Source organism: Talpa occidentalis, unplaced genomic scaffold (assembly GCF_014898055.3).
Source record: "Talpa occidentalis isolate TD23 unplaced genomic scaffold, MPIMG_talOcc4v2.1 talOcc4.12, whole genome shotgun sequence".
NCBI lineage: Eukaryota > Metazoa > Chordata > Mammalia > Eulipotyphla > Talpidae > Talpa > Talpa occidentalis.
The window spans coordinates 54,768,798-54,788,457 of record NW_023601212.1 but is presented as its reverse complement, the minus strand read 5'-3'; the positions used below and the strand labels follow the sequence as shown (position 1 = coordinate 54,788,457).

The following is a 19,660-nucleotide window of genomic DNA, read 5'->3' as shown; positions in this document are numbered from 1 at the left end:
AACGTCAAATGACCTCCCCGAGTTCCCCTCAGCCACTGGAACCCGAGTCTAGGGCTTCGGGTCTGTCCTGCAGACGCCCCACTTCTTTCATTGGGGGCTGTGGGCTGCCAGGTCTGAGCTGCGCTCTGCCCCTCCTGAGGCCTGAGGCCTAAGGCCGGACTCCGGCTTTCGCAGCGACGCAGCCCCGAAGCCGCCGCAGACCGCGATGGGGGCGCGCACAGACCACCCGGGCTCCTGCGCCCCACTCCGGCCCCCGCGCTGGGGAGCCGGGGGCGGGGCGGGGCTGGCCCGAAACGGGCGGGGCCCGAGGGGCGGGGCCCGTGGCTCCTCCCCGAGCCAGGGAGGAGGTGCCGCCGAGCAGCCCCACATCAACTCGCCCCAAACTTGCGCGCGGTGGTGGGCGCCGCCGCCGAGGATGGGGAGGTGCGGCCGCTGCTCCCGGCCGCGGCTGCTGCTGCTGCTCCTGCTGCTGGCGGCCCCGGGCGCCCGCGCGGCCCCGCGCTCCGCGCTCTACTCGGCCTCCGACCCGCTGACGCTGCTGCAGGCGGACTCGATTCACCGCGCGGTGCTGGGCTCCCGGAGCGCCTGGGCCGTGGAGTTCTTCGCCTCCTGGTGCGGCCACTGCATCGCCTTCGCCCCGACGTGGAAGGCTCTGGCCAACGACGTCAAAGGTGAGAAGTGGGGAGCAGCGTGGCGACCCCCTCCCGAGGGCCTCGCGCAAGGCCCCTCCCTTCGGACCCGCTTCCCCCGGCCATCACCTCCGCTCTCCCGCCCCGCTCTCTGCACCCCCCGCCCGCCCCCCCAGTTTCAGATCCCTCCACGGACTGCTTTTTTGATTCCTGCCCCTCCGTGTCTCTTTCCTCTGGCCGACAACCGGAGCTCCTGAGCCTCCCTGGCGCCTGGGCCCTCAGCCCTGCTCTGCAATCCCTGTTTGTTCTCTGCCGGCTTCTTGCCCCCCACCCCTGCCACCCCTGCCACCCCTGCCACCCCTGCCACCCCTGCCACCCCTGCCCGTCTCCTTTGTCCCTCCTCGGGCCCCACTGACACGAGACTGCTGCTTCTGGTCCAGCCTGTGCCATCCCTTCCTCTCGCCTAGGGATTGTCCTCGCCAAGTTCCCCAGCAGCGGTGGGGTAGGTGCTGGGAAGAAGGGGAGCTGACACCCTTTCCGCCGCCCCTGGGCCCACTTTGCCCCCACGCCCTTGGCATGTTGACCCATCTGCCACTCGGACTTCCTTTTTCAGCTTTACCTTTGAGACAGTTTTCTGACTGGTTCAGGCCCCTCCTGACCTGCTGCTTCCTGCTTGCTAACTTCGGGCCATCCGGCGCTCTCTGTCTCTGAGTTGTTGTCCATGAACCCTCGCAGACCCTCTTTTAATGACATAAGCCCCAAAAGCTGACCCAGGCAGCCGCTTGGTTTGTGTTCGGTCTTTGCTGCAAGTTCTCATCCTCTGCTCTGACCAATACCGTATTTCCTAGAGTCTAAGAGACCATCAATTATGAGCTGCACCATTCATTTAGTAACAGTTGGAGGCGTAAAGAGGTGACAAGACCAGTAAAGGTGTACTCTGCTAACGAAATGCTCACTTTAAAACAAACAAAAAAGGAAAACTTAAGACTTAGAGCTAAGGAAATAACAGTAGTTAATTCTTACTGGTTGCTTACTGTATGTCAATTTACTATTTCTCTCAGAAATTCCTTTCCACACTGTAAAGTTCTCTATGGTGTTGCACACATGCTGGAGCCATATAGTGGGTGTGGGGGAGAGGGACAGGGGTGCTGTGGTACCCCTGAACATAGCTGCCTCCTACCTTTCCATCAGGGCCCCTGATGAGAAATGGTTCCTGAATGAGAACTGTGGGCCTCTCAGGCAGGAAATAGGCCTCTTTCTGGAGAGAGGAAAACTGGAACCATTGTTTCCCTGCCACTGGTATTTCTGGATAAACTCAATTGTTTGGGGGTAAAATAGCACATTTGTAGATGTTGATTTTCAAACTCAGGCTACTTCTTACTTTGAGCAGCTTGCAAAGTGGCTTCTGAAGTGAATGGAAAGATGGCAACATCTGTTAGCCATGAGGTGTTGGAAAGTTATTTTTAAACAAAACTGATAAGCATAGACACAGACACATGGACACTTGTCTGCATGCCTCTCTAGCCCCATCACCTGAATGTGCCATTTCTCAGCAGCTCAACACTAATTCAGTGACATCAGCACGTCTGGTCAGGGCAGGAGGAAGAATCTTGACTATGGAATTGGGATAATTGGAAGGGGACATTAAGTGTTTAGGAGACCTGGTAGGGCTGAACATCATAAAAATTCCTATGTCAGTTTCCATTTTGAGTCTAGAAAAGGTCTTTAATGACTACTGATGGATTTATCTAGAAAATTCTTATATCTTAAGAGTACTGGAGGGAAAGATTTTTCCAGCTGTGTATGACCTGCTGCAACTGAAATTTCCTGTGAATTACAAAATCAGATACTGTCTCAGCCCACCCCTGGATCAGCCACTCCCAAAGGGGTCATTTCCCCAATACACGGAATGACAGTTTTTTCATTAAAAAAAAAAAAAGCAAAACTTAACCTCAGAAAGGAACATGGAAACATCAAAGTCTTTAAGGACTTAGGTGGAAACCAGTGGTCTCTGTGCGGTATGGAGGTGAGTTAGTCTCCCAAGCAAGATCTGGTATTGGCTTGTAATGATGAAGAATGCCCCACCTCCAACCCAAGGGGGTCATTGCCTGCCGAGGCTGAGAAGCCACAGTTGGTCTTATCATCTCTGAATTCTCTGAGAAGGTTTGATTGTGGGCCAACAGAGGGCTGCTGTCACACCACCCTGGGCCAGTAGTAGCCCCTGTCCTCTGCTGGTGTGGTGACTGGGGTAGGTGCAGCAGGAGTATGGAAGGTCATGGGCCCAGAGAAGACTTGCAGCCCAATGGGCCTCAAGCATTTCATCTGACTGGCTGGGGCTCATTTCCTTCGTGGCTTTTAGGGTGGCTCTCTGGGCAGTTGGTACCCAGGTCAGAGCACTTGTTTTGAAAGGATCTGACTGTTTCTATTTCAGAGCATCTCTTCATCTCACCAGATATTCGGGAAATCGATTGTGTTCACCTCAGACTTTCATTACTCTTTACCAGCTCATCAATCAGCAAATATTTGTTCAGTGACCTCTGCGTGCAGAGTATTGTTTACATTGAAGTCGGGGAAAATTGGCAACAGCAAGAAGCTGTTTGTAAAAGGCCAAAGGAGTGGTCAGATCAGATCATTGTTGTAGGAATTCAGGGAAGGGGAAAGTCACAGAGGGCTGATGTGGCCACCCAAGGCCTTCACGCCAAGCAGCTATTTATCACACACTTGCCTTTGCCAGGCACTTTGCTAAGTGCCATTATTACATTTAATCTTTATGAGAAAACATCTGAGCAATAGATACTTTTTTTTTTTAACAGATAAGTAACTTGCCAGGATTACACAGTTGCTGGAGGAGGTTCTAGAACCCAGCTCTTTCTGACTCTCACAACGTGGGAAGGTGGAGAGTGGGTGGAGGAGGAAGGGTCCTCCAGGTGGGAGATGGCCTTTGAAAGCCATGGAGATGAGATTTGTAAGGCATGGATGCTTGAGTGACAGTGAGCAGTATTGTTTTGCTTCCCCTTTTCTGGTTCAGGGTAGGAGCCCACTGAATACTCATGGAGGCCAGAGGCATGAGCCTCATAGAGTTCCAGATGAGAATGTGAGTGACGGAGCCTTCTTCCGGTCGCGTGGCTCCTCCTGACTCAGGCCCGGGGTGTCTGAGATGTGAGGGCAAGGGTAGGCATTTTGTCTATCCTATGACCTCATTGCCCTGAAGCCTGCAACAAGGAGGACGCATGATTAATGCAAAGCACTGACTGGAGGACACTCCAGGAGGCTCTTGTGGGAGTCCAGTTCAGACCACCAGACCTGACTGGCTCTTGTTTGTTTGGGTGGGTCTGGCCTCTGCCTCAATAGAGACAGACCCAGGCTGGCTAAACTCTCAGAGGCCTCATGCCCTTTTTTTCTGATAAGAGTTGTTTGTCATCTCTATACCACAGCGTTGTCTGAATTGGAAAGGGCATGGGAGGCCATCCCTCTTGGGCCCCATCTGACCTGTGAGGAAACTGAGGCCAAGAGGTGGCATGGGGCTTGTAGCACTTTGGCCTGTTACTACTATTAAGCAAGTCTTGTGACTCTGGGGCCAGTGCCTTTCTTGGACTTGTGAGGAGCACAGGGATGCTGCTTGTGACTCCAGAAGGAGCTGCCCCTTCTCCAACACCCTGTCGCTCCCCTCCCACCCCCGACCACCCAAATTCCATGCCTGTCCTGGAGAGACTTGCCTCCCTACCCGCCTCTCTCTTCTTGCTCATCAACTCTATTCTTAGTAGTGAAATTACTTTGACAGGACAGTAATGCACCAGGAAATTTTTTTCTCCCCAATGGTAGGGGGAGGCTGATACTGCTGATCCTTGTGGTGTCAGGGCTTTAGGTTGCCGTATTTGAGTCACCTGACACTTTGAAAAGCCTCTGTTGCCCAGTTCTAGCCCTCTGTGAAGCAATGCAATTTACTTAAATGCACCTTCACTCTCCCAGTGGGAACCTCAGGTAAGAGTCCTCACTGTTTTTGTGCTGTTCCTTGAATGAGGACTAGTCAGGCCCTCACTGATGGTGTCGGGCCAGATCTTTATATGTCCTTATGGCTCATTATGGTATTGGCATTGATATTCCTGCGAAACATTCCTTAGCCAAGACTCTCCCAGCATCTGACTGGCCCTAGCCTCCCCTTGCATCCCCTCCAGGCAGGTAAAAAAAAAGTGGGGTTTCATTTCATGGAGGTACAGAGAGTCAAGACTTAAAGAGAAGGTATCAAAGACTTCCCAGACGCAAGGTGCTGAGAACTCCCAGGCACGGCCTGTTCCCTTGTCCTCATTAATACCCCACTCCACTGAGTCTCCTGGTTGGGAAACGGAGCAGCTCTCTGTTCTGTCCCATACCCTCTCGAGACCAGCAGAGAGGCTTAGATTCAGGGTTTAGATCCCAGGCTCACTATTGATTAGTTGTGTGCCTTGGCCAGGGGTATTTGATCTCTAGTTTACAGGAAAGCAGGCCTGGAGATAGATACCTTCTTGTCTACTCATAGAGTAGTTGCCAGCGTTAAACTGATAAATGAGGCACACAATACACTCTCATCAAAGAGAGAGCGGAGTTTATGATATTGACTATTGGGAGGTACAAACATGGTGTTTAACCAGAAGGCTACTGTCCTTTGCTAGGAAAGGTTGTTATTGGAGCAAACAGCAAAAATAGTTAATAAAATAAAATAAAAAATGGAAAGGTAACAGCCTGACCCGGCTGAGGTGGAAGCAAAAAAAAAGTGAGTTTGGGTCTGTAGCCTTTAAACACCTGGGCAACTTCTCATCTCCTTCCTTACTTGTACATGGAGGAAATATGCCCAGCTCCCATGGTGATGGGAGGAGAACCATCCAGAGAGACACTGGCTATCTGGTCTGTCCTCTTCTCATCCCTCTGAAGTCTTCTTGACCCAGCAGGTGGCAGGCACCAATGTGCCCTGAGGGCTGGTGGCCTATACCCTGGGAGGACAAGAGCAGTGCTGCTTGGTCACCCTGTGCTGCTTGGTCACCCTGCCAAATGGCCCTGGCTAGCAGAAGGCCACGGAACTGCCTCTCTTCCCGCTTCCATCTAATTGACTTACTTTTTTGAGAACAGTGGGCTGTCTTCTAGAACAAGGCAATTGGAGCCCTAGAGGCAAAACAGAAGGCTCCAAGTCTCCAGTATGCCAGTTGGCTGAAGGGGCTGACCTGAACTCCTCACCCTCCCGAGGGCCTACCTTGGATGGGGGGAGCCACGATTGGAGGCCTGTGGTGCTGATGCCCCTTACCTAGGGCAAAGCCATGGACCTGAGCAGGTCTCCTCTCCTGCATTCCCAGGCGACTGACTCTAACCTCTCCTGTACCTGTACCCGGGAAGAGAGAGAGGCTGAGCACCTACTGTGTGCTGGTAATGGGGAAGCTTAGAGTGAGAATGCAAAAGCAGAATGATATTTCGGAATGGACAGGCCTGAGACCACGTAGTAGAAAAATGAGCTGGGTCCTGAGCTCAGGCTTGTAAGTTAGTCTGGAATAGTTATTCAAACTGAGCTGGACCTGAAAAGGGTTTTTGTTGGGAGGTAAGGGTGTGTGTGGGAGGCTTGGAGGGGTGTGACCTGGAGAGAACCCTGTGCTTTCAGGGAAGGAGAAAACCCTCAGCATCCCTGAGGATGCTTAATTTGGGGAAGTGGTAAGAGGACCCTGGATGGGTGGGCAGGGGTCTTACAGCTGTAGGTTTTCTTCTGACAGCAATGGGAACCACCAAGGAACACTGAGTAGCAACCAGCCTAAGTCATCTATGAACCATAGACTCATAGGTAGAAACAGTGTCTGCTGGCCAGGAAGGCTGGTGAGGCTGAGGAAGGCTGGCCAAAATCTTGGCCAGAAGGGAAACAGGTTCATCTGAAGAGACGCTGCCCAGCAACCTCAGCTCTGGCTCGCTAGCCCTGGAGGGGAGGTAAGAGGAGAGGGAAATAAAGAACCCAGACTTGGGGGAGGAGGCGTGGGGTTAGAAAGGGAGAGAGAGATTTGGAGGCTGGTTGGGATTATCACATAAGAACGCACATGGGTGGCCTGCCGGACTCTGCCCCGACCAGGGGTGCCGAGAGTGGGTTAGAACAGAGCAGTGTGACCACAGCTGCTCTGCAAGTATAATGTGAAGCCGCAGGGTACAAACAAGAATGCAAACATTTGGATAAGCTTAACCTGCTGCCCTCATGTGCCTGAAAGGCCAGAGAGTTCCCCCAAAGGGCTTGGCAAGGTGTGGGGTTGGAGAAGTGGAGCAAATGGCATGATATGATTTGGCTTATCTCTCTTTGCTAAACACTTCCATCTAACCTCCTGCCACCCCCCCATCCCCCCCACACCACCTGTACTCACTCCCTCCTGGCAGGATTCCAGAAGCTTCCATGCCAAGAGTGAGAAAGGAAGGGAGGAGGACAGAAGAGGAGGGAGTGGGTATTGCCTCAGGTCGGCCTCATTGTCCCAGTGGCCTCTCCCTTATGTCACCTCAAGAAGGGCCAGCTTAGTTGCTTTGAGCTTTTCAGAGGCTGTCTTTTGAGGACTGGGTCAGGGACTGTCTGGGCGGGGTCAGCTCTTCTTGCATCTGTCTCATGGAAGTGAGGGGCGTTCCTTCCTTGGGCAAAAAGTGTTCTTGGGGGTCCTGATGCCTTCTGAAACAGTGGTTTCTTGGGTTCTGTGGGGAAGGAAGAGGCCCTGGCAAAGGCATGATTCTTGGGGTGTCACTCAAATTTGAGTATTATGGATACTTATGGGTACTGGGTATGGGTACGACCTCTGTTAATCCCCTCTGTCACCCTGTGGGGTTTGTGCTCTGGTGGAGGTAGAGGGCCCTATGGGGAACATGTGTGCTCTGGCCAGGCTTCCTCCCCAACACTTGCCCAGAGGTGCCAATGGCTCTAGGGTGCTGTGGGGTAAGCTCCAGGCAAGTGCCCCTGCCTGCTTCCCAGCAGCCTCCTCTCCAGCCAGCCTCTCTCCTTAAGGGTTCCTCACAGTGCACCTAGTCTCCCCTCCTCACTATTGCTCACACAGTTGCCTGTCAAGGTTCATTCAACCTCCCACCTACCTGCCAGGCCCCTGACTCTGACCCAGGGTGGGTTGCAGAACAGACTAGCACACACAGTGTGGCAACAGGCAGTCACCCCTCACCACGTGTGTGACTTCACGTCTGGTGTCTGGAGCAGCCTCGTTGTGACATGGAACTCTGGTGACCTGGAATCGGAGCTCAGGAGGCCCACCTGGTAGATGAGCTTGTGTTCTGCTTCTCGGATCCTGGGCTATCACCCAGAAAGCTGCCGTCGTTCTGTCTACCCAAAGTTTCAGCAGAGGGAGGGCCTCACAGCTTGGGGCCTGATGCAGGAGCCAGCCTAGGCCTCGGGAGCTGTTGTTTCCTTCCAGACTTGGGCCTCAGACCTTTTTTCACTGCCCTTCTTAGATTCTCCTCCCCACCCTCTAATTCTCTATTTCTGGCTGGGGACCCAGACCCTAATACCCTGTGTACCACCCACTCCGGCTGAGCTGACTGCAGTACTTCTGGTCATAGAACCTTCACCAAGGGTCCAGTAGGAAATTCCAGAGCATCCAATTCCTCTCCCTTCTCATCTCCTCACCTACTGGTCTGATCCAAACCTATAAAGCCAGGGTTCAGGCACTGGTCCACCTGTGGGCAGGTGCAGACTCAAGGGGCTAATGGTCCCCCAGATAAGGCCTCAGAGATGCTTCCACAGATCCTGTCTAGACAAAGGCAAAATCAGGAGCACCATATCCATCTCATGTCTTTCTTCAGTCTCTGTACCCCCCACACTGCAAAATAATGGGGGACACAGATGCCATTACAAAACAGCACTGTTGTGTGCTCTTTAACTGTGTCCTCTGTTTAACTGTGTGCAGAATAGACAGTCTATCTCAGAGGCTTTTTCCTGAGGGATGGGAGTCTCTCTCCTAAAATCGTTGGGGACCGGCCTGTGGGATGGGTGTGCCTGGGGGAGGTCAAAAGTGCCAGCCCCTCTTACTCACCGTGGCATTTCTTGTCCTTCCAGACTGGAGGCCAGCACTGAATGTCGCTGCCTTGGACTGTGCTGATGAGACCAACAACAAAGTCTGCAGAGACTTCAACATCGCTGGCTTCCCGACCGTGAGGGTGGGTGACTGGGAGAGGCCAGGAGGCCTGGGGGAGCACATTGGCGCTGCTCTGGGCCTCCCTGGCCTCTGCTGGGGTCTGTAGGGTGCTCTCATCCATTTAAATCACAGCCCCTGAAGCTCTGTCCCTTTGCCTAATCAGTAAGAAACCTTTTATAGAGGCAGAAAAGACCAAATTTACTTTGGTCTGGCAAAATCTACCCCCTTTTAAGGGCAAGGGACTGTGTGGAGGCTCAGGAGGAGAGGCTGTCAGCTGCTCCCATTTGAGCTGTGTGGTACTCGTCGCTGGGACTGGAGCTCCCAGCTCCAGGGGCCTCTTTCCAATTCCTCTCCCTTCTCATCTCCTCACCTAGTGGTCTGATGCAAACCTATAAAGCCAGGGTTCAGGCACTGGCAAATCTGTGGGCAGGTGCAGACTCAAGGAGCGAGTGGTCCCCCAGATAAGGCCTTCAGAGACACTGGCAAGCCTCATCAGGCAAGTGTCTTGAGACCAGGAGATTAAGAAGGGAGCTGTCAGGGTGGCCTCCCTAACAGTCAAAATGCCGATGCCTCAGGCAGCAGGGATTCCCATCACAGGACTTGTCACACCCAGCACATGAGGGCTGTGTCACCCCAGCTTTGGCTGAAAGGAGCACAAGCTCTCTGATGCAGCCCTGCCCACCTGCCCACCAAGGGCATCAACAGCTCACTTAACATCCCGACAACATCCAAGGCACTCAAGGAGGAGGCTTGCAAAGCTGAGGAGCAAGGCTGTGCACTTAGACTTAGCACCCTTCCCAGAGCTCACGCTCAGCTATAATCCAGTGGGTTCTCTTCCAAATGAGAGAAGCCAAATCCAAATCTCTCCTGCGGTAGACCTCCAGCTATCAATCATTAACTTCCTCCCACCTGAGGGGCAACTAGAAAAGAAGTTTCTTCTGTCGTTGCCAAGAGTAATCAGGAAATGTCTTTGAAAGTTAAAGGTCAAGCATTGTCCCTGGAATAAGATGTCTATCTCTCAGCTTGGGGACCTCAAGTCCCAAGCAGAACCATGAGCCACATCTTAGCAACCAAAAGATGCCAGGAGAATCCCCATGGAAAGCAAGGTCCAGGCTCCTCCAAGAATGTCTGGCTTTTCTTGACTCCCTGTGACCTGTCTGTTCCTCACGCCTGAAAAAATCCTGCCGGGTCCAGGGTTTGCACTGATAGACCTCCCCTCCTAAGCTCTGTTGCCACTCAAAGTCCCCCAGGTTTAGCTGAGACTAGGCTGGCCTGGAGAAAAGGGTGTGAGCCAATGGCTTCACTTAGAAATGGCCACAGAGATACTGCCTGCCATTCATCTCTTTAAAGTCAACGACCTCCCTGGCCTATCTTTGGCCCCAAGATAGGTAAACTATTCAAAACCACTCTGCAGGGGAGAGTGGGGCACTCTGATCCTTTCGCTGATCCAGGGCCATGCAGCTCTGAGTGGGAAACTGCAGGAAACCAGTGTGGCAGATGTAGTGTGTCTCAGGCCGGCATTTCTGGTGAGGTCTTGGCAGAGTAGTCCAGACATGGCCTAACCCCCTGAAAAGGGACTGGTTGGCACTGTGACCAGGTCAGGACATTCTGTTGGGCTTCTCTGAGGCATGACCCCTGGGCTTTTTGTTTCTCCCTGGAAGAGGCTGGGGCCCACTGGGGCGAGGGAGGAGGCCCAGGCCATAGGGAGAGCCAGAGCTCTTCAGCGCTTACCCAAGTCACGCAGCACATGCAGCCTGAATACCTCCAGTGATTAATCATCTCCTTAACCACCCAGCAGACCGTGGGAGGGGTGCTGGGAGGGCCCTGAACTGGTCTCCTTGACCTTCCCTGCCTCCACACCCGCCAGGCCCATAGTCATCTGTCCATTTCTTAAGAGTTCTGGAGACCAATGTTGGGAACTTCCTACCTCTCCCAAGGAACCTGTAGCTCAGTTTCTGCAGAAGAGGCCCCCAGTGCCGAGTGCAGGACTCAAGTAGTTCAAGCTACTGACAGGTCTGTGCCAAGGCCCTGTCACCAACAGTGAGGAATATATATCTTACAGTGAGATCCAGACATTGGCTCATATCTGTTATCACTAAAACAAAAGTTTCTTAAAATAATATTTATTCTTATTAAGTGCTCTTTTCTGGGTTTTTTGTTTGTTTGTTTTTGTTTTTTTAATTACTGACTATGGGCTATGATTCACTCAATGGATTTTACTGCTTCTAGTGTTTGGTAAAGACTAGAATCATAGATTCTAGATCTCCAGAGATTTGGCCCATTGAGAGCCTGATGTGCTGTGGACTCCCTAGTGTGACCGGACTCCCTAGAAAGAGCAGGCCCTAGAGGTTGCCCTGGTATCAGCAGGTGCATTAGAGAACCTCATTGTCCTGTCTGCTGCCCCCTAGGGACAGAGAGAGCCTGTCCTTGCTCTCTCTACCCATGAAGACTGTGAGGAAGGGCACTAAACAGCCAGAAGAGAGAGTGTGGCTGGTGTGCTGAAGATAGGTCTACACAAGAGTCCAGCCATCCCCAGTTACGTGTCATTGTCCCTTTCCTCTGCCTCTTGCCCCTTGTCACCTTGAGCAGCGAGCTTCCACCAGCCCAGCCTGTTCAGCAAACACCTGGCCCTGAAGGGCGGGCCAGCTTTGTCACACTGGCGCTGCCCAACTAGAAGCAAACAAAGGTGTGGGGGAGGGAGGACTAGTTACCAGCAAGTTCTGGCTGGTTCTCTGGGACCCAGAGGCTGGAAGTTCTAGGGGGAGGGCCTTTGCCCCTCAGCAGCTAATGGAACAGAACCCTTTGGGACTGGAATAAAGGTTACAGAGAGCAGTTTTGGGGTGGGAAGAGCACAGAAGTCTTCCCTTTACAAGATTGGGAGGAGAAAATTGACATGGCTCCACTGCTTACAGTATGTGTCTTGGAAAGTCACTTCACAATGCCCCAACCACAAGCCTCAGTTTCCTTCTGTAAAAAGGAGTTGATAATATCTACCTAATCAGGTTGTTGCCAATGTGAGAGTGCTGAGGCGCTGCATGGCACACTAGGAGCTCAATAAATGTTAGTCTTCCTTTCCATTGTGCTGTCTCCTCCTAGCCACCCCCTGGGGCTTGTGGTTGCTCCTCTGTGGTCACTACCTTTGAGGGAACCCTTCTAGTAGCAGCTGTTGAGTGAACATTTGCTGACTGCACAGCACCCTGCTCACCGTTGTGGGAGCAGCCTGACCAGAAGCGAGAGAGGCCAGACAGGAAAGACCTGTGCGCGAGAACACACAGAATTCACCAACCGGCTGACGGACAGTGAGCGATCTGTACACCCTGTGTGAGGGGGAGTTTACCAGGACTCAATGAACCTTTCCCTCATACATCAGAGAGGACTTCATATAGGAGGGGGACTTCTGCTGGGTGTGAAAGGAAGGAGGAGGTTGGTGGGAAGATTGGACTGTGGGCAGGGGGAGAGTGAGAGCAAAGAGCTTGCGGGTGGAACATGTGGTGTGTTAACAAGAGTGATCTGGAAAAGCCGAGACTCATCTTCAGGGCTGATGCCTGACTGAGGAAAGGGAAGCCCAGCAATGGCAGGTCCTTGAATTCAGGACTGAGGTGTGGACACCCTGTCCACTACCTTAGCCACTACCTTAGCTCTTCTGACAAGGAGACATGTCAGGGAGGGACAAGCCTCAAAGATGTCATCTGCCTCTCTCTGGAAAAAAAAGATGGGCCTCTTCTCAGCAGGCTCATCATTAGATATTTGGAGACAGAATCATTTTCCTTAAGATTTGTTTTAAATACTTGGAATCAATCATGGTCATCCCTGGAAAGTATGCTTTCTTTTCTTTTCAAAATGATAACAATAGGAATTATTAAGGATATGATTTGCATTAGATCTTGCAGTGACAAATACATTATCTTTGCTAACTCTTCAAAGAATTTCCCTAAGTTTGTGTTACTGACCCCGCCCCATAGATGAGAAAACAGGATTTCTCTCTCCCTGTTCCTGGTGCAAATGTCAGCAGGTGCAGTGTGTGCTGTCCATCAACTCCATTCACTTGGCCCCAGGAAGACAGATGTTCTTTGATAGGTCAGTAAAGAGTTGCCCGATGCCACCTGGTTCCCTGCCTTCAGAGAGACATGGGGGTTGTCAGGGCTTCCCAAGGTTGTGGAAGGTAAAGCCTTGAGTGCTGGCTGCTCCTGGGCAGAAGAAACCCCACTGCTGAGGTCTTTTTTTTTTTTAAGATTTACTTATTTTTATACAAGAACTGGGGTACAGGCCAGAGGTGTGGGAGGGTGAGAGGATTCACCAGAGACAGAGCAGGGAGCAGAACAGGCAGAAGGACCAATGACACTGCTGAGGGGAGCAGTGGGCGAGGCAGGAGAGGTCTGCCCTGCCATGTGGGCTTCTCCCTGGCTGGCCGGGAATTGAACCCGTGCTGTAGAGGTTGCGGACAGCTTCACAGCGCTGCACTCAACCCACTGTGCCACCAGGGAGGCCCTGCTGAGGTCTTCATGGCCTGTTTCCAGAGAGCTGTGGAGCTTCCTTTGGGTAGGGCACACGCCTCCAACAGCTGGCTTAATAAGGATGCATGATAATAAGGGGACAAAAATGTGCCCTGACCAGATTTTAATGTGGTTTTCACATGAGCCTGAGATGATCAAAGGACAGAGAGTCTCTGGTCCACCACCAGTGTCCTCTCTTGAGGACTTCCATGTCCTAGATACTGCACCAGCACGTGGGGCTGCAGAGATAAATAATCTGGTCCTGCCCTCTGGTAAGGGAGGTGGGTGGAAAGTTCAGGCTGATGTCCATCTTAGCTGAAGTATAGGGAATGGGGGGCTATGGGGGTTAAGTTTGGGGGCAGATCTCGGAAGATCTCAAATGCGGTGAGTTTGGACATTATTCACTGGTAATGGGGAGTCGCGGATGAGATTTGAGGAGGAGTGGCATGGTTAGACCAAAACTGTGCTTTAGAAAACTCAGCCAAGCGGCAGTGAGGAGGATGGCTGGAGAATGCTAAGATGGGCCCTATCAGAATTTCTGAGCACACAAAGGGAGACAGGGTTGGGACTGTTGCAGTAGTCCGGGGAGTCGCTGATAGACCTTAGTCCAGACAAGGAAGCAGGCCCGGAGCACTGTTGAAAAGGTATCACAAAGGTCAGAGTCATGGCATTTGTCAGCTGTTTGGATGATGGAGGTTTGGGGGCAAGGAGATTCGGGACAGATTGTGGGTAACAGGGAGGAGGACCATCATTGGGTGTGACAAGAAACAGGTGGAGAAACAGGTTGGGGGTGGGGTGACTCAATCTTGGAGAATGTGTGTGTGGAGTGCCCCACCACCTTGTGGAGGGCACCAGGAGGAAACGAGTCTAGGGCAGTGAGCGCCTGAGATAGACGGCTCAGATGGCAAATCATTTAGAGCAAAGTACACGACATTGGCCAGGGAGACAAACAATAGATTTATTTGTTCATTTATTCATGCATTCATTCAAAAGCTTGGAGTCATCTCCTCCTTGGTGACAATGCCCCCCAGGGCTTTTTAAATGATATGACCTGTAGTTGGTGGGGGCAGGAGATGGTGAGGGCCGCATCACGGGAGTGGAGATAGGGTGAGGCTAGGACAGGTCAAGGCCTGGTCAGCATCAAGCACACCAAGGCAATGTAAAGGCAGTGAGGGGGAGCATCAGAAAAAGGTGGCACAAAAATAGGACAAGTCTTGCCATGAGGGGTGAAGCAGCCATGGTAATGTCAGCTTCCACAGAGGGACAGCAAGAGGGTCTGAGACAGTCATTGGATGAGCCAAAGAGAGGGGGAGCTGTGAGGTCAGGGCAGTTTCAGCTGAAGGGGGAGAGCAGGCGCTCAGCCAGCTGGTCACAGAACGTTGAGGAGAAGAAGCTGGAGGGGTGAGCGTAGGTACTGTTTTGAGATTTCTCCGTCAGGGAACAGGAAACACAGTGGCCAGGAGGAAGGAGGCCTTTCTTGTTCTCAGTCTGCTGCAGCCTTCCTTCCTGGCCATTTTTTTTTTTTTTTAACATATTGATGAGGAGAATCTGAATCTATATGGAGGCTTAGGGAAGGGGCTGGCAGAGAAGGGGAAGGGTGAAAGGTGAGAGATTTATTGATAAGAAAACATGCCTAAGGAGTGTGGGAGTGAGTTCACTAGAGTGTAGGAGGTGATTTCGTTCTGGAAGGTGCCTGGGAAGCCTCTGTATGACAGCACTGAGCTGACGGGAGATGGGATGCCTTCCCTTTAGCCCTATAGATGTGGGTGTGGAGGGCTCTAGACCCCTGCCAGCCCCTGGATCCTTCTTCCGAGCCTCCTGTGCACCCCAGGCTGCCCATGGCTAGGGCCTTCAGAATGCTCAGTGGGGACCAGGGAGACAGCTTTTGATGATGGTAAAGGCAGTCCCTTTTAATAAAGGCACCTGTTCAGATTTGGGTGACCTGATGGTTAATGAAGAAAAATTACTTTGCTGCTTTTCAGCAACTGAAGAAACAAGTGAAGCTAAGTGTTTTTATGCTACCAGAAACAGCACAGTCTACTCTCTCGTCCTGTGGGTTATTAGTGAGCTAATCAAACCTCAAATAGGTGTATTTGTAATTTTGTTTAAGACATAATGTCAGTCCCTAAATGCCTGGACGTGCCTTGTCTTAGTCTCATGTCACTATCCAGGAAACTTGTGATCATTTTTACAAGTATTAGGATAACATAATTTTATTAACTCAACATTTGTTCAATAACTTGAAAGAACGGTATTATAAATATGTGTGGCATGGCTTTTACCTAGAATCAAAATTTATATTAATGCTTTAAAGAGAGAGCAAATAAAGCAGTGAGCAGGAGCAGGGCCCAGGGTAGGTCAGAGGGAGCAGGAGAAGGTTGCAGGTGGAGGCAAAAGGGCAGCTGTGTTCTCATGTGGGAGGGAGGCAGGTGCCCTCCAGTGTTTAGTTTTCTTCTGGAACAAGTGAACCCAAGCTGGTCAATGTTTTGTAGTGTTTGAAACAAGGGAACAAGGAAAGGGGATGAAGATCACTGCAGTAGCATGTATTTATTCTTTACCCTTTACACCAGGCACAGTGCTGTGCTCTCTGCGGTATTGTCACTGAGTCCTCAGGCAATGTGAGGTAGATGGTGTCCTCCTCATTTTAAAGATGAGAAGGTTGAGAGAAGTTAATGGATTGCCTAAGGTTATACAGCAAGTTCAGGCAAAGCAGGCCAGGTCTGGCAGACCCCAGGGCTTTCTATGAAATCAGCCTGGGATAAGTCAAATGGCCATTGGTGGCAGAGGCCCAAGGTAGCCTTGTGTGACCCTGCAGTTTGGGGCCCTCAGGAGGAGGCCTCTTCCCAGGGTGGAAGCTCTTTTCAGGACAATTGAGTGTCTGTCTGGTTGGGTTGGCTAAACCCATTTTCTTTCTTTTTTTTAAAAAAAAATTTTTTAAATTATTATTTATGCATACAAGAACTGGGGTATAGACCAGAGGTGCAGGGGGTGAGAGGACTCACCAGAGACAGAGTGGGGAACAGAACAGGCAGACTGACTGAAATACACTGCTGAGGGGAGCAGCGGGCAAGACAGGAGAGGCTGTGCCATGTAGGTTGTTCCTTGGCTGGCCAGGACCGAACTCATGCTGCAGAGGCTGTGGATAGCTTCACAGTGCTATGCTTAACCTCTTGCACCACCAGGGAGGCCCCTAAACTCATTTTCTGAGCCCTAGGGAGCACAGGCAGCTCTCGCCCTGAGGCAGTGTCAGATTCTGAGGAGTTGAGCTTGGGTCTCTCTGTCCTTTTCCCCAGGAAGTAGTGGACTGGGCCAGGGTGTCCTGTAAATGAGAGTTCAAATAACGAGTCAGTTGGCCTGTCTGTTGTGGACTGGATACTCCTCCCTTTGTGTTTGTTGAGCCAGGCTGGCAGTTCCCAGTGGACAGAGACCCCAGCTGTTAAAGATAAGGACAGCTCACCTCAGAGGCTAGCTAACATTTTTAGATTGGTCTGGAAGGAAAAACAGGAGTGGTCTTCATCATTCATTGATACAGTAAATATCTTCCAGTAATGTGTGTAGAGTCCTGTTCTTTCTAGAAACGCTCTACCTCAGTAAAGCGTATAAGCAACTGTTTTAGCTCTTGCGAGCTCAGGGCTTTGGGGTGGTCAGGGATTGGATAGCAGCACCCCTCTCCAAGAGCAGAAACCTCCCTGAACTCATTTCACATGTGAAGAAACAGAGGCTCACAAAAATGAAGTCATTTGCTCAAAGTTACCCCATTTAGTAAACAGCTGGCTTCACCTGCTGACACTGTGCCGTGCCCTCAGCGTCCACCTGTGACTAACTCTTGCTTGTGTGTTTGCTTCCAGTTCTTTAAGGCCTTTTCCAAGAATGGCTCAGGAGCAACATTGCCAGGTGGGTGTCCTGTGAGCCTTGTCTACATCTTCTGCTCCCTCTTTTTCCAATATTGCCCAAAGAGGTCTCAGGGCAAGATGTTTCCCAAGAGAAAGCCTAATTTGTGTCCTTCCCAGGCAGAGTCAAGATGCTTTCAGAAGACAAGGCTAAAGAAGCTTTGAGCCCACTTCAGCCCATCAGGGGTCCTGGGAAGCAGAAGGGTCGCTGTATTTCTAGTCCTGAGTGTCACAGTGGGGTCAGCATCCAGCTGGGCAGACCAGCAGAGTGCCCTCTGGGGTCCAGGTTGAGAGGCTCCTTCCTGTCCTTTGAGGGCTGGGGCCCCCTGAGTAGCTTTGGGCTGCAGAGTGGCCCCACCCCAGCTCCTCTAGTGCAGGGAAGGCCCAGGCGCTGGGTTCTGCATGAGTGAAACTGACAAGAGCACTGGGCTCATCTTCACTCCATCTTTATTGACAGTGCCTGGTGCAGATGTTCAGTCCCTGCGGGAGAGACTCATTGATGCCCTGGAGTCCCACACTGACACGTGGCCCCCCGCCTGTCCCCCACTGGAGCCTGCCAGGTAATTGGGGCTGGGGCAGGCTGGGTGCCCTTGGGCCAGGATCACAGGCTTGGTGGTAGGGGGTGGTAGGGACAGCAGGGCAGGGGATCTGGGCTGATTCAGTACCTTTGTTTGGGGGCAGATGCCCCAGTGGGCCAGAGCACAGAGCTTCTCTGGAAGAGCTGGTGGAGGCCTTTCTGTTGTAAGGTCCTACCTTCAGGGCCCATCTTCCCTGGCTGCCTGGTGGATGCACGGGCCCATCCACCAGGTGGGAAGGGAGAAGAGGGTAGGAATTCACCAGGGTATGCCTGCCGTTGCCTCTTACAACCTGTCCTCGGGAGATTTGGGAGTAGCGGGAGATTGGGAATGTGGTGGGATGTCAGAACATCTCACCCGTGGAGGGTCACTGAGAGAGTGGGCATGGGAAGGAAAAATGGGTCTCAAATACCATTTAGAAGAAAGGAGTAGGGTGCAGGGGACTGGGAAGAGGAAAGCCCTGTCTGTGAATTGAAGGTGGTCATTTTTCTGAGCAGGGGCCATGACTGAGGGCTGGGGCTGGGGGAGGAGGAGGCCCTGGGTTCCCTCTGCTGGAGAAGGTCAGGCTCAGCAGCTGGGGATCTCTGCCTGCCCAGCAGGCCCCCAGGATTGCCCTTCTTTAGGAAAATGGGGACAGTGGGGTACACTGTCACTTGCCCTGACTCTCACAGAAACAAACAAGTGGATTGAAAACACTGGGCCCGCTCTTCTGGGTGAGATCTCAAGAGAGAATAACGCCTACTTCCAGCCACTTGTGCCTAGAAGGAACAAATTCAAGTACCAGCAGGAACGACAAGAGCCTTAGACCCTAGTGAAAGTTGCACATGCTGACAAGGCCTCTAAGATTATGTCCTGTTCTTCTTAAAAGGCGTAACTCTGCTGAGAGATGTGTTTCCAAGTTCACTTGGGGTTGAATCCAACTCTGCAGTGATGCCTTTGTCATCTTCCCTAATTCTCCACCCTCCTGGAGGGCCTCATGGAGAGAAACCTTGGACCCAGGTGTAGTGTTGGTGAGGTTTGGGGTTCCATAACCAAGCCCCACATATCCAGAAACATCCATGCCCACATGTACGCTTCTCCCCACTTCTTTCATGTCTCTATGACCTTGTCTCTTTCTCACACACATCCTCATCCCTCCTGGTGTGTTTTCAACCCTGAGGAGTCACAAAAACAACAAATCAGATACACCTGCCAACCTCTCAACATGATCTTTCTGAGGTGCTTTAAGAAGGAGGCAGGGATGTGTGGTGGGAGGTAGGATGCCTCTTCCCAAAGTCTGAGGGTGTGAATGAATTTGGAGGTGTGAGAGCCATGTAGAACTTGCTCTTTTGACAAATTGGGAGGATTGGTGAAGGTCTGAGAGACCCCCTTAGGCCACCCCAGAGGCTTTCAGTATCCATGATGCTCTTTTCATCTGCCCTCTAGGGTACCTCCTGGCCCCACCCACTTCTCTAGAATATTCATTCTTTCTATCATTGGACTGGGCTCCCATATTGACCTCATGTGGTGCCTTCTGTTTGGAGGTAGTCATTGTCACATCACTGGATCCAGCACAGGGAAATAGGTCACCAAGTTGGGCGTGAAAAGATGAGGCTCCTTTCCCCCAGTGCCCACTCACCTTCTGGCCTCTTTATTTTTTTTTTATTTATTATTTTTTTTAAAGATTTATTTATTTTTATGCAAGAACCGGGGTACAGGCCAGATGCATGGGAGGTTGAGAGGATTCACCGGAGACAGAGTGGGGAACAGAACAGGCAGACTGAAGAAACACACTGCTGAGGGGAGCAGCGGGCGAGACAGGAGAGGTCTGCTGCGCCATGTGGGACCCTCGCCGGCTGGCTGGGATCAAACCCACGCTGCAGAGGCTGCGGACAGCTTCACAGTGCGGAGCTCAACTGCCTGCGCCACCAGGGAGGCCCATGGCTTCTTAAGCATGTATGCCGACATTCTGCT

At 51.9% G+C, this 19,660-nt stretch overlaps 1 protein-coding gene across 1 annotated transcript in view; it reads left to right on the top strand.

Moving 5' to 3' along the window:
• Positions 1-389: 389 nt before the first annotated feature.
• Positions 390-19,660, top strand: part of QSOX1 (quiescin sulfhydryl oxidase 1) — a 39,339-nt gene continuing 20,068 nt past the window's right edge. Inside the window, exons 1-4 of the mRNA XM_037506350.2 lie at positions 390-671; positions 8,671-8,771; positions 17,091-17,136; positions 17,590-17,692. Coding sequence (XP_037362247.1) covers positions 416-671; positions 8,671-8,771; positions 17,091-17,136; positions 17,590-17,692 — 506 coding nt within the window. The 5' untranslated portion in view covers positions 390-415. The remainder of the gene's footprint in view (positions 672-8,670; positions 8,772-17,090; positions 17,137-17,589; positions 17,693-19,660) is intronic.